Source organism: Scyliorhinus torazame, chromosome 2, assembly GCF_047496885.1.
Source record: "Scyliorhinus torazame isolate Kashiwa2021f chromosome 2, sScyTor2.1, whole genome shotgun sequence".
Lineage (NCBI taxonomy): Eukaryota > Metazoa > Chordata > Chondrichthyes > Carcharhiniformes > Scyliorhinidae > Scyliorhinus > Scyliorhinus torazame.
Genome location: NC_092708.1, coordinates 288,953,495 through 288,978,667, shown reverse-complemented (window position 1 = coordinate 288,978,667; position 25,173 = coordinate 288,953,495). Strand labels below are relative to the sequence as shown.

At 47.2% G+C, this 25,173-nt stretch overlaps 1 protein-coding gene across 6 annotated transcripts in view; it reads right to left on the bottom strand.

Moving 5' to 3' along the window:
- The window catches only part of scfd1 (sec1 family domain containing 1), a 568,533-nt gene that overhangs the window by 183,222 nt on the left and 360,138 nt on the right, over window positions 1-25,173 (bottom strand). For all 6 annotated transcript variants that reach the window (XM_072488067.1, XM_072488091.1, XM_072488100.1 and 3 more), the window contains 2 exons: window positions 8,765-8,844; window positions 3,908-3,970 (listed from right to left, as the gene is read on the bottom strand). In XM_072488067.1, coding sequence (XP_072344168.1) covers window positions 3,908-3,970; window positions 8,765-8,844 — 143 coding nt within the window. The remainder of the gene's footprint in view (window positions 1-3,907; window positions 3,971-8,764; window positions 8,845-25,173) is intronic.

Genomic DNA, 25,173 nt, shown 5'->3' with positions numbered 1-25,173 from the left:
TGCAAATTTACTCACCCACCCTTCTGTGCCTTCCTCTAGGTCATTGATAAAAATGACAAACAGCAACGGCCCCAGAACAGATCCTTGTGGTACTCCACTTGTGACTGAACTCCATTCTGAACATTTCCCATCAACCACCACCCTCTGTCTTCTTTCAGCTAGCCAATTTCTGATCCACATCTCTAAATCACCCTCAATCCCCAGCCTCCGTATTTTCTGCAATAGCCTACCATGGGGAACCTTATCAAACGCTTTGCTGAAATCCATATACACCACATCAACTGCTCTACCCTCGTCTACCTGGTCAGTCACCTTCTCAAAGAACTCGATAAGGTTTGTGAGGCATGACCTACCCTTCACAAAGCCATGCCGACTATCCCTGATCATATTATTCTTATCTAGATGATTATAAATCTTGTCTCTTATAATCCCCTCCAAGACTTTACCCACTACAGACGTGAGGCTCACCGGTCTATAGTTGCCGGGGTTGTCTCTGCTCCCCTTTTTGAACAAAGGGACCACATTTGCTATCCTCCAGTCCTCTGGCACTATTCCTGTAGCCAATGATGACATAAAAATCAAAGCCAATGGTCCAGCAATCTCTTCCCTGGCCTCCCAGAGAATCCTAGGATAAATCCCATCAGGTCCCGGGGACTTATCTACTTTCAGCCTGTCCAGAATTGCCAACACCTCTTCCCTACGTACCTCAATGCCATCTAATCTATTTACCTGGTGCTCAGCATTCTCCTCCACAACATTATCTTTTTCCTGAGTGAATACTGACGAAAAATATTCATTTAGTATCTCGCCTATCTCTTCAGACTCTACACACAACTTCCCATCCCTATCCTTGACTGGTCCTACTCTTTCCCTAGTCATTCGCTTATTCCTGACAGACCTATAGAAAGCTTTTGGGTTTTCCTTGATCGTCTTAGCTCTCTCTTTAGATCCTTCCTCGCTACCTTGTAACTATCCATCGCCCCAACTGAAACTTCACACCTCATCTTCACATAGACCTCCTTCTTCCTCTTAACAAGAGATTCCACTTCTTTGGTAAACCACGGTTCCCTCGCTCGGCACCTTCCTCCCTGCCTGACCGGTACATACTTATCAAGAACACGCAGTAGCTGATCCTTGAACAAGCTCCACTTATCCAGTGTGTCCAACACTTGCAGCCTACTTCTCCACCTTATCCCCCCCAAGTCACGTCTAATGGCATCATAATTTCCCTTCCCCCAGCTATAACTCTTGCCCTGCGGTGTATACTTATCCCTTTCCATCATTAACGTAAACGTCACCGAATTGTGGTCACTGTCCCCAAAGTGCTCACCTACCTCCAAATCCAACACCTGGCCTGGTTCATTACCCAAAACCAAATCCAATGTGGCCTCGCCTCTTGTTGGCCTGTCAACAAACTGTGTCAGGAAACCCTCCTCCACACACTGTACAAAAAAACGACCCATCTAATGTACTCGAACTATATCTTTTCCAGTCAATATTTGGAAAGTTAAAGTCTCCCATAATAACTACCCTGTTACTTTCGCTCTTATCCAGGATCATCCTCGCCATCCTTTCCTCTACATCCCTAGAACTATTTGGAGGCCTATAGAAGACTCCCAACAGTGTGACCTCTCCTTTCATGTTTCTAATCTCAGCCCATACTACCTCGGAAGATGAGTCCCCATCTAGCATCCTCTCCGCCACCGTAATACTGGTCTTGACTAGCAGCGCCACACCTCCCCCTCTTTTGCCTCCTTCTCTGAGCTTACTAAAACACCTAAACCCCGGAACCTGCAACATCCATTCCTGTCCCTGCTCTATCCATGTCTCCGAAATGGCCACAACATCGAAGCCCCAGGTACCAACCCATGCTGCCAGTTCCCCTACCTTATTTCGTATACTCCTGGCATTGAAGTAGACACACTTCAAACCACCTACCTGAACACTGGCTCCTGCGACGTCAAATCCGAGCTCCTGACCTCTATACTCTCATTCTCCCTTACCCTAAAACTACAATCCAGGTTCCCATGCCCCTGCTGCATTAGTTTAAACCCCCCCAAAGAGCACTAACAAATCTCCCCCCCAGGATATTTGTGCCCCGCAGGTTCAGATGTAGACCATCCTGTCTGTAGAGGTCCCACCTTCCCCAGAAAGAGCCCCAGTTATCCAGAAATTTGAATCCCTCCCGCCTGCACCATCCCTGTAGCCACGTGTTTAATTGCTCTCTCTCCCTATTTCTCATCTCATTATCACGTGGCACAGGCAACAACCCAGAGATAACAACTGTTTGTTCTAGTTCTGAGCTTCCATCCTAGCTCCCTGAAAGCCTGCCTGACATCCTTGTCCCCTTTCCTACCTATGTCGTTAGTGCCAATGTGGACCACGACTTGGGGCTGCTCCCCCTCCCCCTTAAGGACCCAGAAAACACGATCCGAGACATCACGTACCCTTGCACCTGGGAGGCAACATACCAAACGTGAGTCTCTCACGCTCCCACAAAAATTCCGATCTGTGCCCCTGACTATCGAGTCCCCAATTACTAATGCTCTGCTCCTCTCCCCCCTTCCCTTCTGAGCAACAGGGACAGACTCCGTGCCAGAGGCAACCAGTTGAGAGTTTCCCCCCGATTCTTACTGATCCCAGTTTTGCTACTGTTGCCCGATGCCACACTCAATCAAATACTGTTGATGGCCCCTTCCACCACTTTACTGATGGCCGCGAGTAGACTGATGGGGTGATAATTGGCTGGGTTATTTTTGTCCTGTTTTTGTGTACAGGACACACATTGCAGGGTAGATGGCAGTGCTGTGGCTGTAGTTGAACAACTTTGCTAGTGGCGTGACATGGCAAGCGATGGAGTGCAAGTCTTCCATAAGTACTGCAGCAACTTGCCAAGCCTTCTGCACTGTAAATTCTATGAAAAGAGAAGACTGTAATCTATGAAAGCCTCCTTCAACAGCACCTTCCAAACTGCAACCTCAACAATTAGAAAGACAAGGACAGCGGATGCATGGGAACATCACCACCTGCAAGTTCCTCTCAAAGTCACACACCCTCCTGAGATTGCCGCTCCTTCACCGTCACTGGATGAAAATCCTGGAACTCCTTTTCTAACAGTATTGTGAGCATACCTACACCAGATGGACTGCAGTGGTCCAAGAAGGTGGCTCACCACTGCCTTCACGAGGATAACTGGCCTTGGTAAGGATGCTCACATCCCATTTAAGAATTAAAAAACGGCTCTTTGCTTTGTATAGAGATACAGGAAATAAAATGAAAGGAACTATTGATAAACTTATTCAAGACCTTCATCAGTCCACAACTGAAATATTGTATAAAGCTCTGGGCATACCATTATGTGAAAGATATAAAAAATGGAATAGGTGCAGCGTAGCTTCATTCTAACTTTTCCACGATGAATGCAAATTTGTGACAGTTCTGAAGCAATATATGAAATGTTGGATTTACTTCCATCAGAGCAGAGAAAGTTGAGGCATGACCTGGTAGAGGTCTTCAAGTTTATGAAGGGTTATGATCAAGTTTCCATTGGTGAGTGAGGTGTTAAACGTGAAAGCACAAACACAAGATTAAAATTAGAAAAACTTCTTTACATATGATGTGTAAGTGAGGAATTCCCTGCCCACACTGTTTATGAAACGGAGTCCATAAGTGTCTTTAAAAGAGAATTAGACCACTAGTAGAAAATTAATGGGCCAATGGCTCATTCTATTCTGGAACATTCTATAAACTGAGCATTTGCACAAACAAATGTCATCAAATCACTGGTCAATTTTGTAATTTCTAACCATGCAAAATTGCTCTCCGAAATTGATGTTTTAATAAAAAATCTCACAATTTTTTTTAATCCAGTAAGATTTCACGAGCATTACTTTGTTATGCCACATACCTTATTGATTTTGGTCCACTTCCTCCAAAGTTAGCAGGGGCTGAAGCCATTTTGGTAAATGCCCTGTCAATTAAGATAAATTAAACAATTAAAGTGATTAGAAACCCCCCTTAATCTCCCCTGAGCTGTAAATCTATAGAATGGAGTTGTTTTACTGATCAACACCTTTAACAAGCGGAAGAAATATTGTGATCAATTACTTCACGGGTGAGGGAGAAACCTCTTAACAGTTTACCAGGTGCTATTCATCTTCCTTCAATTTTTCCTTGCCCCAGGAGCATGAATAATATAAGCCAGATTTATTCTTACTTGCCACATATTTGTTCACGATTGTATTAGAACCGAACACATCTTTATAAATCTGTAAATGCCAGAAGAACATTGCTTTGCAATTTCACCCAAAGTGAATGGAAAGAATTGTGGATTACTTGGAGTAGATATTGTATATTTTATTCTCCAACTAATATGCAACTTCTACATGTAAGTGGAAAATCCCTTCAACTCATGGCTTGGGGGCAGATGACCAATGGACAAACTTTTGGGGATGTGGTCCCTTTAAATTTTCAATCAAGTCAGCAGATTTTCCCTCTCCAATCTGCTGACTCTCAGCCTCATTCCAAAGAGATAGGGTCATAGAATCATACAGCACAGAAAAGGCCCTTCGGCCAATCATGTATGCGCTGGTCAAAAACATCCACCTAACCATTCTAATCACATTTTCCAGCACTTGGCCCATATCCTTGTATGCAACTGCACATCTAAATACTTCACAAATGTTATGAGGGTCTCTGCCTCCACCACCCTTTCAGGCAGCAAATTCCAAACTTTCACTGCCCTCTGGATAAAAAGATTTACCCTCACACCCCCTCTAAGCCTCCTGCCCGCTACCTTAAATCTATGCCCCCTGGTCATTGACCCATCCACCAAGGGGAAAAGTTTGTTCCTGTCTACTCTATCTATGCCCCTCATAATTTTATACATCTCAATCATATCCCCCCTCAGACTCCTCTGATCCAAGGAAAACAATCCAAGTCTATTCTCTCTTTATAATTAACACTCTCCAGTCCAGGCAACATCCTGGTAAATCTCCTCTGCACCCTTTCCAGTGCTATCACATCCCTCCTATAATGTAGATTCCAGAACTTCACACAATACTCCAGCTGTGGCCTAACCAACATTTTATACAGTTCCAGCATAACCTCCCTGCTCTTAAACTCTATGTCTCAACTAATAAAGACAAGTATGCCATAAGCCTTCTTAACCACTGTATCCACCTGCTCTGCTACCTTAAGGTACCGGTGCACATGCACACCAAGATCACTTTGATCTTTAGTGCTTCCCAGGACCTAGCCGTTTGTCATGTGTTCCCTTGCCTTGTTTCTCATGCCCAAGTGCATCACGTCGCATTTATCTGGATTAAATTCCATTTGCCACTGATCAGTCCATCTGACCAGCCTGTCTAAATCCTCCTGTAATCGAAGGCTATCCACTATTTACCACCCCATCAATTTTCGTATCATCCACAAACTTACTGATCAACCCTCCTGCATTCATGTCTAAATAATTATATAAACCACAAACTGCAAGGGCCCCAACACTGATCTCTGCAGTATCCCACTGGACACAGGCTTCCACTCAGTAAAACACTCAACTATCAGCCTCTGCTTTCTGCCTCTCAGCCAATTCTGGATCCAATTTGCCAAATTTCCTTGGATCCCGTGGGCTCTTACCTTTGCCATCAGTCTCCCATGTGGGACCTTACCCAAAGCCTTGCTGAAGTCCAAGTAGACTACGTCAAATGCATTTCCCTCATCTACATACCTGGTCACCTCTTCGAAAAATTCAATCAAGTCAGTCAGACATGACCTCCCCTGAACAAAACCATGCTGATGCAGATTAATTCTGACTCTCAGAATTGTTTCCAATAGTTTCCCCACCACTGAGGTTTGGCCTATCATTTCCTGGTTTATCCCTTCCTTTCATCTTGAATAATGGTCCACATTGGCTATCCTCCAGCACCTCTCCTGTGGCCAGAGAGGAATTGAAAATTTTTGCCAACACCCCTGCCTCACTCAGCAGCCTGAGATACATCTCATTTGTCCCTGGAGATTTGTCTATCTTTACACTTGCCAGGCCACTCAGAACGTCCTCTCTGTCTATGTTAATCTCTTTCATTTTATTGCAGTCTTTCTCCCTGATTTCTGTTCTCACCCTATCCCTCTCACGAATGAACACTGACACAAAGTATTCATTTAGAACCCTACCTACATCCTCCAGCTCCACACACAAATTACCACTGTGGTTAATGGGCCCAACTCCTAGTTATCCTTTTATCCTTAATGTACTTGTAAAATAATTTGGGATTTCCTTTATTTTACCTGTCAGTATCCTTTAATGTCCCCTTTTTGCTCTCCTAATTTCTTTTTTAAGTTCCGTCTTGCACATTCTATATGCTTCTCAGGCTTCTGTTGCATTGAACCCTCGATATCTGCCATAAGTCTCCCTTTTTCTCCTTATCCAATGCTGTATACCCAATGATATCCAGGGTTCACTGGATTTGTTGGTCCCACTCTTTTTCTTGATTGCAACATGTTGACCCTGCACTCTCCCTCCTTCCTTCTTGAATGCACCCCGCTGTTCTGTCACAGATTTACCTAAAAGTGTCCTCTGCTAGTCCACTCTGGCCAAATCATATCTGATCTTATTAAAATTAACCTTCCCCCAGTTTAGGGTCTCTTTTTAATATTTATTACATAGGTTGGCTTAAAATGTTCACATAGGGGACTTTTCAATATGATTTTTTTGCTGCTTTCAGAATCATAAAATCATAAATTATAGAAAAGTTACAGCACAGACGGTGGCCATTCGACCCATCTTGTCCATGTGGACACCCAGGTGCCCTTTCTAATCCCACCTTCCTGTACCTGGTGCATAGCACAGTAGCTTAGAGCACTCAAGGTGCTGATCCAGGTACTTTTTAAAAGCTTTTAGGGTCTCTGCCTCCATCACCAACTCGGGCAGCGAATTCCAGACACCCACTATATGTCCCCTCCACACCTTCGGCCATTTATCTTGAATCTATGTCCCCTGGTTCTAAAATTCTCCACCAAGGGAAAAATGTTATCCTGAGTACACTCTATCTCTTCCCTCATAATTTTGTAAACCTCAATTAAGTCACCCCTCAGCCTTCTTTGGTCCAAGGAAAAAAACCCCAACCTGTCCAATCTCTCAATCAAGTTCTTTGGTAATCGTGTACTTTGTTGAGGCTTTTAACACTAGCTTCAGTTCGAAATGTTTAAACTCAAGAGTTTTTAATCAGTGGCAGTGTTTTTTCTCTGGGGTGTTTGAGCTCCAGGTTAAGTTATATGTTCATTTTCATACCTGGTGTCAACATATGTCCCATTCCTGGCATCTTTCATTTACCATTTTTTTAAAAACAAAAAGTGATTGAGCATACGTTCAAAAATCTAATACAGAGAGTTTTAGGGTATGGTTCATGTTTGAGTTTTGTTTTAGTGATTTATATTTACTGTACCCGTGACAATACAAAGAACAAAGAACAAAGAAAAGTTCAGCACAGGAACAGGCCCTTTGGCCCTCCAAGCCTGTGCCGACCATGCTGCCCGCCTAAACTAACATCTTCTACACTTCCTGGGTCCGTATCCCTCTATTCCCATCCTATTCATGTATTTGTCAAGATGCCCCTTAAACGTCATTATCGTCCCTGCTTCCACCACCTCCACCGGCAGCGAGTTCCAGGCACCCACTACCCTCTGTGTAAAAAACCTGCCTTGCACATCTCCTCTAAACCTTGCCCCTTGCACCTTAAGCCTATGCCCCCTAGTAATAGACCCCTCTACCCTGGGAAAAAGCCTCTGACTGTCCACTCTGTCTATGCCCCTCATAATTTTGTAGACCTCTATCAGGTCACTCCTCAACCTCCGTCGTTCCAGTGAGAACAAACCGAGTTTATTCAACCTCTCCTCATAGCTAATGTCCTCCATACCAGGCAACATCCTGGTAAATCTCTTCTGCACCTTCTCTAAAGCCTCCACATCCTTCTGGCAGTGTAGCGACCAGAATTGAACACTATACTCCAAGTGTGGCCTAACTAAGGTTCTATACAGCTGCAACATGACTTGCCAATTCTTATACTCAATGCCCCGGCCAATGAAAGCATGCCATATGCCTTCTTGACTACCTTCTCCACCTGTGTTGCCCCTTTCAGTGACCTGTGGACCTGTATACCTAGATCTCTCTGACTGTCAATACTCTTGAGGGTTCCACCATTCACTGTATATTCTCTACCTGCATTAGACCTTCCAAAATGCATTACCTCATATTTGTCCGGATTAAACTCCATCTGCCATCTCTCCGCCCAAGTCTCCAAACAATCGAAATCCTGCTGCATCGTCTGATAGTTCTCATCGTTATCCGCAATTCCACCAACCTTTGTGTTGTCTGCAAACTTACTAATCAGACCAGTTACATTTTCCTCCAAATCATTGATATATACTACAAACAGCAAAGGTCCCAGCACTGATCCCTGTGGAACACCACTAGTCACAGCCCTCCAATCAGAAAAGCACCCTTCTATTGCTATTCTCTGCCTTCTATGACCTAGCCAGTTCTGCATCCATCTTTCTAGCTCACCCCTAATCCCGTGTGACTTCATCTTTTGTACCAGTCTGCCACGAGGGACCTTGTCAAAGGCCTTACTGAAGTCCATATAGACAACATCTACTGCCCTACCTGCATCAATCATCTTTGTGACCTCTTTGAAAAACTTTATCAAGTTAGTGAGACACAACCTCCCCTTCACAAAACCATGCTCCTCTCAGCGTTGTTCTTACTTACTTCCATCGTTTGATGTAATTCAAAGGAGCCAAATTGCATCCAGCATCAGTCAGTGCTTTTTTGTATTGTTCTAGGTCAACCTGTTGGTATAAATAATTTTAGTTAAAAGACATCCAATGAACTCCAGAGCTCCAAAGTGCCTAATTTGTTTTAGAATCATTTTTGAACTGGAGAATGCAAAAGAGCAAAATTGAATTCAAAACAATTTCTCCCAGAACCCAATGTCTTTGAAAGGGAAAACAGATACAGCTCGGGTTTCCAAGGCTACAAAATGCACATGCTTCCTCACATCATATTCCCCACCATCCCGACTGGCCATAGTGCATAGCTAGCCAATACTTACTTCCTGAGCTTGTACATTAAGAATATCTGTCTTGGAAGGCTTTTGTTGCCTATAGAAATATATCTAGCAGCTTTGTTTAAGTTAATTTACAAATATCATCAAGCAAGGAACATGGCTTGATTTACTTTAACACTTAAGTCAATAGACAAAATAATTCAAGTGTGATCAGTGATTTACTAGATACATTAAAATATATTGATAATGGCATTTCCCTCTGGCATGGGCCTCATCTCTGCTCCTTTATGTCCAAGGAACACAGATTTGCAAGGGATATGGTAGACAACTGGTTTAGCTTTCTACCAACAGATCAGATTGGATGGGCCCTTAAAACATTATTGGGTACTGCTCTTATTTTCTAAAACCGATTATTCCAGTATCATCATGGAATGCAAAGATAGTCTCCAGCTTATTTTCCCAACTGAAAGATTTCTTCTAAAACCTCTCTTGCCATGACCCCTCCAGCCTCACCTCCAACAAGTACAAGGAGCTTGGCTCATGGATTTTATGTCAGTACGATTGTGACAATCCAATCAGCAACTTCTGCCGTGTTCCTTCCTTCTACAAATCCATTTGGTCAAACTTTCTTTAATGCTCGTCCCTCTTCAAGCTTTGAACTTGCATCATACCCAAGTTTTCCTTCCATCTCGCTTCATGACCTCATTGAGCTCATCTTGTCCATGAGACCCTGCATCAGTTTGCTCAATCTTATTGCCAGTAAACTATGATTTAGAATTAGATTTATTGCCATGCGTACGGAGGTACAGTGTAAAGGATTGTTCGGCATACAGTCCAGACAGATCGTTCAATACATGAAAAACATTGCACATGCGATAAATACACAATGTAAATACATTGGGTCAAGCATATGGAGTATAGTGCTACAACAGTAAAGACGATGTGCGGAGAGAACAGTTCAGTCCATAAGGGGGTCATTCAGGAGTCTGGTAAGGATCAACCAAGCTCTGTTCCTGGCCTTCATTGTCTCTCTCTCCTTTAAAACTGCCTCTCATCAGCTGTCTCCTCAAAAAAAACAACGCTTGACCTGACCATCCTTGCAAACGATCATCCCATCTCCAACCTGCTTTTCTTCTCCAAAGTCTCGATAGTGCAGACACCGCCTAAATTCTTCCTGTCTTTCCTGTAACTCCATGTTTTAATCCCTCCAATCAGATTTCTGCACAATACCGATACAACTCTGATCAATGTCACATTTAACACCTATAGAAAATGTGAATTTTTTATACTTGTATTTTGTTTTATACTTTATGAAGTTATGATTTCCTTTCTATGTGCATTTTGTACAAATTTCTGGTAGGTGAAGGGGTAATTGCAGTTGAGAGAGTACTGCCTGCATGGCTTGAGGTCATTAAAATCATATGTCTAAATGGATTGTGTGTGTTTGGGTCATGACTATGGCTCAAGACTCATGACTGAGTCCTGATCATGATGTAAAGTCAATATAAGGATCGACAAACGGAGAACAAGATCAGGAAGAGTCCCTGATTACAGGAGATGAAAGAAAAGGCTCAGAAAAGCTCATTGAACAGATTTAGAATACAGCAGAGGGAAAGAAAGAACAGAAGTCACAACAAGCTTGTGTGTAGCCGCTAGTCAGTGGGAATCAAGAACTATCTGATCTGGGATATCAACTGCCATGGTTTTTTAAGTATAACTCTTGTTGCTTAATAAATTGTCCTGACACCATGGCATCTACATGGTCTTCAAGTCCAAATTTTGTCTGGTCTCTGAATCTTACACTTTGTGTATGATGATGACAAAAGCAAACTTTCCCTCCTTGTCCTCAAATTCTGTCTGCAGTTTTTAACCTCTAATTAAATATTGGGAAGGCAAAAGCCACTATTTTCAGTCCCTGATCCAAAATCTATTCCCTAGCTGCAAGCTCCATCACCCTCCTTCGCAACAGTCTGTCACAACTTGGATATCACATTTCATCCCAAGATAAGCTTCCAACCTCATTTTGTACCATCAACAAGATAGACTATTTCCACCTAAGTAACATCATTCAACATTGCCTGTCTCACCTCATCTGCTGCTTAAACCCACATTCATGCCCATGACCTCAAGACTCAACAATTCCCATACACTGCTGGCTGGTCTCCCACATTCTACCCTTTGTAAACTTAAGGTCATCAAAAATTCTGCCACCTCGCTGCGAGCACGAGAGGCATGTAGCTGGGTGCACTCGCTATGGGACTTTGTTCCCTTTTAGTTAAATCGCGCCCATTGTCAAAGCTAAGAAATAAAAAGCAAACGTTATGAAAAAGGAATGGTTCCTGCAGATTGGAAGGTGGTAAATGTAACCCTACTATTTATGGAGGGAGAGAGAAAACCCATTAGTCTGATATTAGAAGGTGGGAAAATGCCACAATCTATTACTGAGGCGGCATGGTAGCACAGTGGTTAGCACTGTTACTTCACAGTGCCTGGGAATCCGGGTTCAATTCTCGGCTTGGGTCACAGTCTGTATGGAGTCTACACGTTCTCCCCGTGTCTGCGTGGGTTTCGTCCGGCTCCTTCAGTTTCCTCCCACAAGTCTCGAAAGACGTGCTTGTTATGTGAATTGGACACTCTGAATAGGTGCCGGAGTGTGGCGACGAGGGGATTTTCACAGTAACTTCATTGCAGTGTTAATGTAAGCCTACTTGTCATACTAATAAGATTATTATTATTAAAGGTGCTACTCGGCTAGTAAGAAACAGTACAACATTCGCCAGCAAGCGATGAAATGACTGGAATTTGAGCATGAAGATGTACTGTGCCATCTGGGATGGCCACTTACAAAGAGAAGTATGGCCACTTGCAAAGAATCATGGGAAATATGGCCAATGCAGGATCCAGATGAACTCAGAGCTGAAGTGTATATCGGCCACTAGATAACCAGACACCATCGAAACCCCCAACCGATTTGCATTCTAATGGCCCATTTCCCCAGAACAAAAGACTTGTACTCAGGTATCAGATACAGACTCATCTGCACCACTCCCTTCACCCAGGAAGCCCAAACTGCCAAGGTCAATGACTACTCAGGACACGCCCAGCCATCAAGGCACCCGCCCCTTTATTGGCTAAAATCAAAGGCAGTAATCGAAGCCTGTCGAATTATTGGGTCCAAAGCTAAGGACCGCCCAAAAGAGCGCAAAACCCCTGAAGGATAAAAAGAGACACTGCCATGTGTTCAGTCTCTTTTGGCCCCGGCGCACCGGCACTCTCTTGGCCCGGCCTACGCCTGATACCAATTGCAGCACCACGACCAGGAGCAAGTTCAAGACCAACGGTTGCTACCTGACGGATGAGCCCAGCAGAAACGAAGTCACTTCTCCAGACACAGCCACGCAAGATCCAAACAAAGGCCTTGTTCCTCCGTATAAAGCCGGGTGCCTGAAGTTAAGTACAGGTTGTTGTAGCGTTAGGTGTAATTTAGCTTGTAGTGTTTTATGTTGCATGTCGAAGTAATCCTTGTGTGTAAATAAACTATCACTGAACTTGAACTAACTAACGGGTTGTTGGGTCTTTGATCGATATCCGGTTAAACCTTGGGGTGGTATCATTTGATACCTGGCGACTCTGAAAAGCAATATCACCATTAATAATTGTCATATTAGTATCCAGTTAAAAAGAGCAACATTATTGGCATCTCCGGTGCAAATTGGCAACATTATTGGCGACTCTGGTGGGACCCGACCTAGAAGTGATTTTGTCACTCCGAGAGAACCCACAAAACTTTGCATTAGAAATCCAATTGGGAAAAGTGAAAGAAACCACAAGTGTAAGGCCCGTATCGATCAAATCTCCAAGATTCGGAAGTGTGTATTAACTTGCATGCGTACGAATAGGGATAGAAGGTAACCTCGTTAGATTTTGTTGCGTAAAACTAGCGGGAGTATTTTGAACCGAAAAATAGCTGAGGCCATACCCGCTGTTCGAATCACCGCCTTATTCCCCTGTCCCAAATTTACGGTAGAGAAACCGGGATTACGGTAGGAAAAGAGATACTAGTAGCAATGGCAGCAAAGGCAATGGAACGCCTAATGAATCCACAGAAACCCGAGGTCGCAGCGGCCAGTAGAGCAGAGCAGTGCCCCATATGGGAAGAGGAATTGAGAAAGTACTTGAAGGGGAAAGGATGGCCCCTTTGGCCCTGTAGCCATCTGGGATGGCCACTTCCAGTAGACAAAATGGACACTTGCAGAGCCTATAGGGAAAAATGGACAACACAAAGCAACAAGCAGGCACAGAGCCTGAATGTATATTTGGAAGGCAGTTTGCAGACGGAACCGAAACTCTGGGTCGATTTACATATTGATGGCCCATCTCCGAGGAACAAAGGACTAATGCTCAGGTAGCCGATACTGTCTCAGACATTCTGGCGCCACTACCCCAACCAGAAGACACAAACAAAGCAAGGCCAACGGCCACCTAGGACACGCCCAGCCATCAAGGCACCCGCCCCTTTATTGGCTTAGATCGATGACAATGATCAAGAAGCAGCCCAATTAATTGGGACCAAGTTTAAGGCCCACCTAAAAGCGTGCAAAGCCCCTCCAAGTATAAGAATGAACCCCCGCGAAAGGTTCACTCTCTTGGATTTGGCTCTCAAGCGGAGATACCCTTCCACCAGCACCACCAGAAACAAGTAAGTTCAAATTCAACTCTCGCTACCAGACATGACCTCAGCTGTACTCCTGTAACCTCTTCGTACCCAACAGGCCCAGATCCGAACAACGGCCACTGTTCCTCTGACCGAAGTGGGCACCCGAAGTTAAGTATAGGTGTTAGTGATAGATATAGTTTAGCCTGTAGTGTTATTGTGCATGAGTAAATAATACTATGTGGAAATAAAGTAGTATTGACTTTGAACTAATTAACTGGTGTATTGGCTCTTTGATCGATATTTGGGTTGAACCTTGTGGCGGTATCGAGAGATACCTGGCGACTCTGAAGGCATACTCATAATTAGGATTAAGAAAGGCGAGCTTATTAACCGCCATATTTATAGCAAGTAAACAGAGCAACATTACTGGCAACATCTGACGGGACTCGACCTAGAAGTGCATTTGTCACTCCGAGAGAACCCAAATTTGAATTAGAAATTCAATTGTAAAAAGTAAAAACCACAAGCGTAAGACCAATATCGATCAAACCTCCAAGATTCGGAAGTGTGTTATTTGCATGCGTACTAACAAGGGATACAAGGTATCCTTGACAGATTTTGTTGCGTAAAACTGTCGGAGGTTTTGTAGACCGGAAAATAGCGTAAGCCGTACCCGTGTTTACATCACCACTTTATTTCCCCCTGTTCCAAATTCGGTAGAAACCCAGAGATAACAGTAGAGATGGCAATGAAGGCAATGGAACGCCTTATGACCCCCCAGGAATTCGAGGTCGAAGCGACCAATAGAGCAGGGCAGTGTCCCATATGGGAAGATGAAATTCGGAAATATCTAAAAGGGAAAGGATGGCTCCTTCGGAGCGAATTTTGTGCAAATGCCGAAACAGGTCCCGGGAGTATAGGACATATTTGGTGGGAGAACCTGACCGAGATTCATAATAAAAGCTTAGGAAAAGCTCGTAAGCCGATGGCAATCGTGTCCTGCTTGGCACAATTGCGAGGCACAGAGGAGCTCGTGAAGACGCTCCGCAGAGAGATTCAGGACAGAGAGAAGAATAGTGAGGGAGACATTAGCGAGTGCAAAAAAGTTAACAGGCAACTTCGAGAGCAGTTAGCGGCGAAGGATAAGGAGATGGCTGATGTCAAACGGGCACACCAATCTTGTCTCAAGCAAGCTTTCAGTCACAATATGATAAGGCCTATCAAGACACGCAACGTGCGCGGTGTTGGTACGAGAAGAGACAGAACGTCAAGTTGAGCAATTAAAGAAACAATGTAACGATTTAAAAGCAGCCGTACGAGCACTCCACAGTTCCACGACAGAACAAAGGCAGAGTTCGGTAGACCACGCCAAATGCCGAAAGCAAATTGCAGACCTCCAATCCCTGCTTTCTGTACAAAATGGTTTCCAGAATACATTTGGACTCCATTAGAGCAGGAAAATGACCCCGATTGGCAGGAGTTAAATGAAACTGCCCATCGCTATGTACATGGAACATGTACTCAGGATAAAACTCAGAAAAGAAAAGCACCCCCAACCCCCGACTGCACAATCCCATGAACCCTGTCACCACACAGCGCAGGGCCAGAACAAACGGAGACCCCGATTTTCTGTACACCACCCCTTAACCGTCACCCAATTAAGGGATGCGGGCGACAAAATAACACTGTTCCAACCCACATCGGACCCACACCATTATTTTGCAAAGGTTTTTTTTTAAACAAACAATTTCATTGAGGTATTTTTTGGCATTGTAAACAGTTACAGATTGCAGAGATATGCAAACATCAACGGAAAACCAACACTTCAACCAAACCATAATGCACATACCCGCTCCTCTCCCATAGACACTACCCGCCTATTTATCCCTCCTATATTTTGCAAAGGTTATGTCATGATATTCAGATAAACATCATGGTGCAAACACAGACACACTGATGGACAGATCAACGGACCAATCAACACACATGCAACATCACAGCCAATCACAAGCAAGATAAAACGGGGAACACCACAGTTCCCGCTCATTCCAGCAGGAGACAGCTCAGGGCACAGAGCTCACAGCAAGCCACTCAGACATACACCATGTGCTGAGTGCCTCTCTAAGATAGTGTTAGGGCTGGGTCCACAAGTTAAAGGGTAAAGAATGAACCACAGTCATATGTTTACAGATGTTGTTATTGATAGTAATAAAACAGAGTTGTACCATCTGCAACCGTGTTGGTTCGTCTGTATAGCTGAACACCCAACACGACAGGTTAAGCAACAGGCGACCATGTATGGCCTGGACGAAAAAGAGCTAGTTAAGCTCACAGTTTTGAGCCTCGACCCCTCAAGTCGTTGCTGCCCTTCCCGACCCACAAAATGTAGGAGGAGGCACCCTCCAAGAAATGCATGCAGCAGTTCCGGTTGTGGCTATGCCTGGGTATGTCACACGTTTGGCAGCTCCCGCTGTGAGCGGACTTTTGGGCCTTTTTAAGGAGCCCCAGCGGCACTTGGACGACGATTCCCGGTGTGGGAAGGCAGCAGTGAGGTTCCCCCAGCACTGTATGGAGTGGACCAGAAGCGGAGCGGTCAAAAAAGCAGCACTGGAAAAGAGAGGAGAACGGGTGTGCAAAAGCAAGGTGGCGGCGGGTGGAGACCAGGCAGCGTGGGCTCAGTGGTCTCGGGAGCAGCAGGAGTTTCTGAAAAGCTGCTTTGTGGAGTTGAAGGCGGAGATGTTGGCCCCTATGAAGGCGTCGATCGAGAGGCTGGTGGAGACCCAGAGGGCGCAGGGGACGGCGATTAAGGAGGTGCAGCAGAAAGCCTCTGATAACGCGGATGAGATCCTGGGCCTGGCGGTGAAAGTGGAGGCGCACGAGGCGCTGCACAAACAATGGCAGGAGAAGTTCGAGGACCTGGAAAACAGGTCAAGGAGGAAGAATCTGCGGATTCTGGGTCTCTCTGAAGGCGTGGAGGGGTCGGATGTCGGGACGAACGTGGCTACTATGCTGGGCACGCTGATGCGCGCGGGAGCCTTCCCGAGGCCCCTGGAGCTTGATGGGGCACACAGAGTCCTGGCAAGGAGGCCGAGGGCGAATGAGCCGCCGAGGGCTGTGGTGGTGAGGTTTCACCATTTCACCGACAGGGAGTGTGTCCTGAGGTGGGCGAAGAAGGGCCGGAGTAGCAGGTGGGAGAACACTGAAATCCGCATCTACCACGACTGGAGTGCAGAGCTGACCAAGAAGAGGGCAGGATTCAACCGGAAAAGCTGGATTTGAATTAGTGGTTTGTGGCAGGTTATGGGGATGCTGGGGCGTGGGAAGGGGCGATTTGATTTGATGTATGTGTTTTCTGGGTACGTATATTGATTTGGGACGGGCTGTTCCCCGCGTTTGAAGGATGTGAGAGGCCTGAATGGGCCGGTCAAGAGGGCCCGGGTGTTTGCGCACTTAAAGTGACTGAAGGCAGACGTAGCCATGTTACAGGAGACGCACCTGAAGGTGACGGATCAGATGAGGCTGAGGAAGGGATGGGTGGGGCAGGTCTTTCACTCTGGGCTGGATGTGAAGAACAGGGGGGTCGCAATCCTGGTGAGTAAGCAGGTGACTTTCGAGGCAGTGAGTATTGTGGCGGATAAAGGGGGCCATTATGTGATGGTGAGTGGTAGGCTGCAGGGAGCCCGGATGGTGCTGGTGAATGTATATGCCCCGAATTGGGACGATGCAGGGTTCATGAAGCGCATGCTGAGCCGGATCCCGGATCTGGAGGCAGGGAACCTGATAATAGGGGGGGGGGGGGGGGGGGGGGGGGGAGAACTTCAATACGGTACTGGACCCGGCACTGGATCGATCTAGGTCGAGGTCGGGCAGGAGGCCAGCTGCGGCCAAGGTTCTGAGGGGGTTTATGGATCAGATGGGGGGAGTGGACCCGTGGAGGTTTGCCAGGCCAGTGGCAAGAGAGTTCTCCTTCTTTTCCCATGTGCACAAGGCCTATTCACGGATAGACTTCTTTGTGGTGAGTAGGGCATTGATCCCAAGAGTGGAGGGGACAGAGTACTCGGCCATAGCGATTTCGGACCATGCCCCGCACTGGGTGGAGCTGGAGTTGGGGGAGGATAGGGGCCAGCGCCCGCCGTGGCGCATGGATGTGGGACTGCTGGTGGATGAGGAGGTCTGTGGGCGGGTCCGGGGTGCATTCAAAGGTATATAGAGGCCAATGATAATGGGGAGGTACCGGTGAGTATGGTTTGGGAGGCGCTGAAGGCGGTGGTCAGGGGAGAGCTAATCTCAATCAGGGCTCACAGGGAGAAGTGGGAGAGGATGGAGGGGGAGAGATTGAACATAGAACAATGCAGCGCAGTACAGGCCCTTCAGCCCACAATGTTGCACCGATGAGTGGGGGAAAGACTGAGGGTGGATAGGAGATGCGCGGAATCCGCTGAAGAGGGGCTGCTGAAGGAGCGCTGGAGTTTGGTTTGCTGACTACGGGGAAAGCTGAGGCCCAGTGGAGGAAGGTGCAGGGGGCAGCGTACGGGTATGGGGAGAAGGCGAGTCGGATGCTGGCGCATCAGCTACGTAGGAAGGAGGCGGCTAGGGAAATTGGAGGAATCAGGGACAGAGGGGGGAAACACGGTGCTGAGTCCAGCCAAAATAAATGAGGTCTTTAGGGATTTCTATGGGAACCTGTACAAGTCAGAACCCTCGGAGGGGGGAGAGGGGATGCCGTGGTTCCTGGACCAATTGAGGTTCCCGAAGGTGGAGGAGGGACAGGTCGAAGGTTTGGGGGCCCCGATCGGGATGGAGGAGCTGGTTAAGGGGTTGGGGAGCATGCAGGCGGGCAAGGCCCCGGGGCCGGATGGGTTCCCAGTCGAGTTCTATAGGAAGTTTGTGGAACTGTTGGCTCCGTTGCTGGTGAGAACCTTCAACGAGGCGAAGGAAGAAGGGATTCTTCTCCCGATGATGTCTCGGGCACTGATCTCGCTTATCCTCAAGTGGGACAAGGACCCGCAGCAGTGTGGCTCGTATAGGCCGATTTCGCTCCTCAATGTGGATGCTAAGTTGCTGGCGAAGGTCCTGGCCACTAGGATTCAGGATTGTGTCCCGGGAGAGATACACGAGGACCAGACGGGGTTTGTGAAGGGCAGGCAATTGAATGCAAATGTGCGGAGGCTCCTGAATGTAATCTTGATGCCCTCGGAGGGGGGGGGGGGGAGCGGAAGTGGTGGCGGCAATGGACGCGGAGAAGGCCTTTGATCGGTTGGAGTGGGAGTACCTGTGGGGAGTGCAGGGTAGGTTTGGGTTCAGGGAGGGGTTCAGAGGGAGGACCAGGCCCTGGTGGCGAGCGTATCGACAAATCGGCTGAGGTCAGAGTACTTCAGACTGTACCGTGGGACGAGACGGGGTGGCCCCTGTCCCCCTTGCTGTTTTCCCTGGCAATTGAGCCGCTGGCCATGGCACTAAGGGAGTCTAGAAACTGGAGGGGGTTGGTCCGGAGGAGGAGCATCGGGTCTTATTACATGCGGATGACCTGCTTTCGTATATCGTGGATCCAGTAGAGGGGATGGCAGAGGTCATGCAGACCCTTAGGGAGTTTGGAGACTTCTCGGGATACAAGCTTACTGTTGGGAAGAGCGAGCTCTTTGTGGTGCACGCGAGGGGTCAGGAGAAGAGGCTGGAGGAGCTGCCGCTCAAGAGGGTGGAGCGGAGTTTCCGGTATTTGGGTATCCAGGTGGCCAAGAGTTGGGGGGTCCTGCATAAGGTCAACTTGTTGGCGCGGTTGGTGGATAGATGGAGGAGGACTTTAAGAGATGGGACATGTTGCCACTCTCTCTGGCGGGCAGGGTGCAGTCCGTTAAGATGACAGTCCTCCCTAGGTTCTTGTTCGTGTTCCAGTGCCTGCCTATTCTCATCCCCAAGACCTTTTTCAAGCGAGTGAGCAAGAGCCTTATGGGGTTTGTATGGGCAAGTAAGACCCCGAGGGGTCTGTTCTTGGAGCGCAGTTGAGGGGCCGGGGGGGGGGAGCGGGCACTGCCGAATTTGTGTAGCTATTACTGGGCAGCTAACGTAGCAATGATTCGGAAATGGGTAATGGAGGGAGAGGGGGCAGCATGGAAAAGACTAAAGGCGCCGTCATGTGTGGGTACTAGCCTGAGGGCACTGGTGACGACATCGTTGCCGCTACCGCCGACGCGGAATACCACGAGCCCGGTGGTGGCGACGGCATTGACGATCTGGGGGCAGTGGAGACGGCACAGAGGGGAGGTGGGGGCCTCAATCTGGTCCCCGATACGGAACAACCATAGGTTTGCACCGGGCAGGATGGATGGCGGATTCCTAAGTTGGCATCGGGTGGGAATTAAAAGGATGGGGGACTTATTCATTGATGGGACTTCTGCCAGTCTGAGGGTGCTGGAGAAGAAATGTGGGTTACCCCCGGGAAATGCCTTCAGGTATATGCAGGTTAGGGCATTTGTGAGGAAGCAGGTAGGGGAATTCCCGCTGCTGCCTGCCCGGAGGATTCAGGACAGAGTGATTTTGGGCGTGTGGGTCGGAGCGGGTAAGGTCTCGGCGATATACCAGGAGCTGCAGGAGGCAGAGGAAGCTTCGGCGGAGGAGCTGAAGGGCAAGTGGGAGGAGGAACTTGGTGAGGAGCTGGATGAGGGTCTGTGGGCTGATGCCCTGGGCAGGGTTAATTCCTCCTGGTCTTGCGCCAGGCTCAGCTGATCCAGTTTAAAGTGGTGCACCGGGCGCATATGACAGGGGCGAGGATGTGTAAGTTTTTTGGGGTGGAGGACAGGTGTGTGAGGTGTTCGGGGAGCCCAGCAAACCACGCCCATGTTCTGGGCGTGTCCGGCTCTCGAGGGGTTCTGGAAGGGCTTCGCAAAGGCTATGTCCAAGGTCTTGGATATTCGGGTAAAACCGAGCTGGGGGATAGCAATATTTGGGGTGTCAGATGAGCCGGGAGTGCAGGAGTCGAAAGAGGCAGGAGTTCTGGCCTTTGCCTCTTTGGTAGCCCGGAGAAGGATCTTACTAATGTGGAGGGACGCGAAGCCCCCAAGCGTGGAGGCTTGGATCAATGACATGGCGGGTTTCTCAGGTTGAAGAGGATAAAGTTTGCCTTGCGAGGGTCTGTGCAGGGGTTCTCCAGGCAGTGGCAACCGTTCCTTGACTTTCTCGCGGAACGTTAGGTGGAGGTCAATAGCAGCAGCAACCCTGGGGGGGGGGGGGGGTTCTCGTTTTGGTTTATGTAAGGGGTGTTTGCCCCATTTTGTTCTTAATTTGTTAAATCGTTTAAGGGTTAGAGGATTAAGTTGCTTTGTATGTTGGCGTATTGCCCTTTCTATTTTTCTTTTGTATATTTTCTTTCCTTTTTGGAGTGTTTTGTAAAAATTTTTGAAAAACTTGAATAAACAGATTTAAAAAAAAAAATAATTGCATGCAGCAATCCTAGATGCGATCGGGGACAATAAGGGAGATCCCGTAGAAGGCCTCAATAAATGTAGGCAGAAAAAGACCGAGCACCCAACAGCGTTTGCTGGACGCCTTTGGACTCATTTCACAGCAGTATTTGGAGAGTTATCCCGCGCCCATTTGACACCAGAGAATATGGCCAAATGGACTTAAATCCTTGTCTCTCACGCGACCGAGGCAGGACAGAGAGCTTGCGCTAATTACGACCTCTCAGACGATACCCACAATGAGAAATGGGTACTAAAGAGATTATCCCGAGCTTGGGAACATTCCCTTCAGGGAATGTCAGAATACGGAAAAGCAGATGAAGAGCATGCAGATGCTAACATGCATCCAGTCAGGACACATCAGAATCCTGCATGGTAAACGAGGGAAGAAACAGCCCACAGCAGCCTAAATCCCAAGAGTGCTACAATTGTGGACAGTTAGGACATTACGCACGAGAGTGCAATGCGCCCCAGAAACAGCAGCGAAACCAGCAGGCAAATACCCTAAATAAGAATAGAGCCAAGCCCATTCATAGTGTTAGCGCCCGTTCCGAGAACGCAGACATGAGCGGCACCGAATGACAGTGTTCGGACTCCCCAACTTGGGTCTGCGATTCCCTTTGGGACAAGTCCGGAAGGCCAGTAGTAGCAGGCACAGTCCGGGGACACCCCATAGAATTTCTTTGGGACACGGGAGGGTCCCATACCATGCTAAATTCCTCCACAATGTTCCAACAGGATACATGGCCCACCACAGACACCATTATCCTTAGCGGCTTCACAGGACACTTACAGCAGGGACACATTACAGCCCCTGTAGCGATTCAGATAGGAAACATTAAAACCAAATACCCCGTTGTTTTAGTAGATCTATCCCAGACAGCCGAACACATTTTGGGGATAGACTTTAGGAGCTCCCACAAACTTTTGTTCGACCCTGTAAATAAATGTGTGTGGTGAATGGCAAAGGCAGCACGAGCCCCCGCCACGCTCACAGTTGGAGACTACGCACACAGGATTAGCGCAGTAGAAGACTTCTGGTTTGATCCACGAGCCATTAGTCAGGCAAAGACGTTAGAGACATTCTACAGAGACACAAAGCTTCTTTTGCCCAGCACAAGCACAACAGTGGTAGATAGCAGGTTTAGTAAACATCACAGGACCCGACCCCAAACCACCAAAACAGTACGGTTTTCCCCAACAAGCAGAGGGAGAAATCGCAAAAGTCATCCAAAGTTTACTTGACCAAGGCGTACTTTGTTCAGTAGCCTCAACAAACAACGCCCCAATTTGGCCCGTCAGGAAACCCGATGGCTCATGGCGACTGCCCATCGAGTATAGGGAACTAAACAAAGTGACCCCATTAAGGCCCCACCGTAGCCACGAGTCCCGAGACAATGTTAAAACAGGGACCCCAGTCAAAATTTTTCTCGGTTTTGGACATCAGCAACGGCTTTTAGTCCATTCCATTGGATAAAACGTGCCAATACAAATTTGCTTTCACCTTTAAGGGACAGCAATACACGTGGACGTGCCTACCACAAGGCTTCCACAACTCCCCCTCCATTTTCCACCGACAGCTGGCAATTGGATTAGCTAAATTTTCCCGATCCGATTGCCTCATCCAGTTTGTAAACAACTTGCTTCTACAGACAGACACTAAGGGAGAGCACATTTCGCTTCTCACCGAATTATTAGGACTCCTTCACGAAATCGGATGTAAGGTTAACCCCAAAAAGGCCCAGATTCTCCAAGAAAAGGTAATTTATTTAGGCACAGTGATCACCCATGGGAAACGCGAGATCCAGCAGAAACACATTGACTCCATTGTCACATTACCCTTGCCCCATAATGTCACAGCCCTCCGGTATTTCTAGGACTGGTTGGCTACTGCAGGACCCAAATAGACGGTTTTGCCACAAAGGCAGCCCCTCTTTCCGAACTCCTAAAAAAGCAAGCCCCATGGGAATGGCTTCCACAGCACATGGATGCCGTGGATGCATTAAAACGAGCCCTCAGCACAGTTCCCGCATTACAGGTCCCAGACCCACTCCCCCCATACGCAATTAAGGTTGCAACCACCGACCTAACCCTTTCAGCCGTGCTCCTCCAGGAAAGACACGATCGTTTAGGCCCTGTAGCATACGCTTCACGAGTTCTCGATCCTGTAGAGCAAGGATTTTCTGCCTGCGAAAGGCACTTGCTCGCAGTTTTTGGGCTGTTCAGTACTTTGCATACATAACAGGACTCAACCCCGTCACCATTTTAACAGAGCACACCGCAACCTAACTTCTACTAGACGGTAGACTAAAGGACGGCACAGTCAGCCAAATTCGCACCGCATGATGGACCCTACTCTTACAAGGACGGGACATTACAGTTAAAAGGACTAAGACACACACTTTTCTAGCAGATAATTTACAGAACGCAGGTACACAACAGGAGTGTGAGATCATTACCACCAAAGCACCCTTTGTACCCAAATCAGCTCCCCCGAAACCAGGTACTACACCCCAGAAACCCCAGTCCACAGATACAGATGCACCCCTTAAGATTTATGTGGATGGCTCCTCCACAGTTTTGAACGGTAAACAAATTATTGGTTGTGGCATTTATGTAGAGCGCGCGCAGGGACACGCGTTAGAGGAGATATCATTGAAATTGCCTGGACATCTAGGTTCGCAGGCAGCAGAATTAGCAGCCGTAGCATACATTGTAGAGCACCCCGACTCATTCCCGAACCCAGCCAACATATACTCCGACAGCCTATATGTCTGCAATAGCTTAACTGAGTTCCTACCCCTGTGGGAATCTAGAGATTTTGTTTCCGCAGATGGAAAACCCCTACCCTCAGCCCCATTACTCCAGCATATTCTCAGGACAGCAAAAGATCGTAAATACTGCATCATTAAAGTCCGTAGCCACCATTGTTCTTCCCCCCCTAGTAACGTTACGCCCTAGCAAAGGCAGGTTCCAGACACGGTCACTTTTGGAATCCTCCCAGAGAGTGCCCCAGTACAAGCGGTCCAGGTCTCACACACCAATATCCAAAATTTAGCTCAGGCCCAATAGGAAGACGAAAAGCTCAGGGAAGTTTTAAAAGGTAACTTCCCAGCCCCCTATGATAAGTACAGAAACGCTTTAACAGCACACATAGAACATAGAACGTTACAGCGCAGTACAGGCCCTTCGGCCCACGATGTTGCACCGAAACAAAAGCCATCTAACCTACACTATGCCATTATCATCCATATGCTTATCCAATAAACTTTTAAATGCCCTCAATGTTGGCGAGTTCACTACTGTTGCAGGTAGGGCATTCCACGGCCTCACCACACGATGGCGTAATTTTAAAAGATGGTATTTATGTGGTCCCCACCCAAGACAGAAACCAAATTATTTGCCAATTCCATGACAACCAAGGGATAAATGCAACCCTTGCCCACCTCAGACCTCTGTGCTGGTGGCCCGATTTGAAATCCAATGTAATGCATTACATTGAAAATTGTTTAATTTGCGCCCAAAACAATCCAGACAGTATGCGAGGAAAGGTCAGCTCAGTCACACCCGCCCTGTTAATGGCCCCTGGACAAATTTACAGATTGATTACATAGGACCCCGACCCCCCTGCAAGAATGGTTTTAAGTATGTGTTGGTAGTGATCGACATCTTCACCAAATGGTGAAGCTTTTCCATCCAGAAGTAACATGGCTAGAACGACAGCCAAGATCCTAAGGCAGCACATCTTTACAAGATGGGGCCTTCCCCGTAGTATAGAGTCAGACCAAGGCTCACATTTCACAAGACGCGTCATGAAAAATTGTCCTCACAATTTTCGGCCTCCGACAAAAATTCCACATTGCCTGTCACCCCCAATCAAGCGGAATAGTAGAGAGAATGAATAGAACCCTCAAAGCAACCCTCAGGAAAATGGTGCAACAGCACAATAGCACCTGGGACACAGTTCTCCCATTTGCACTAATGTTCATAAGGAACA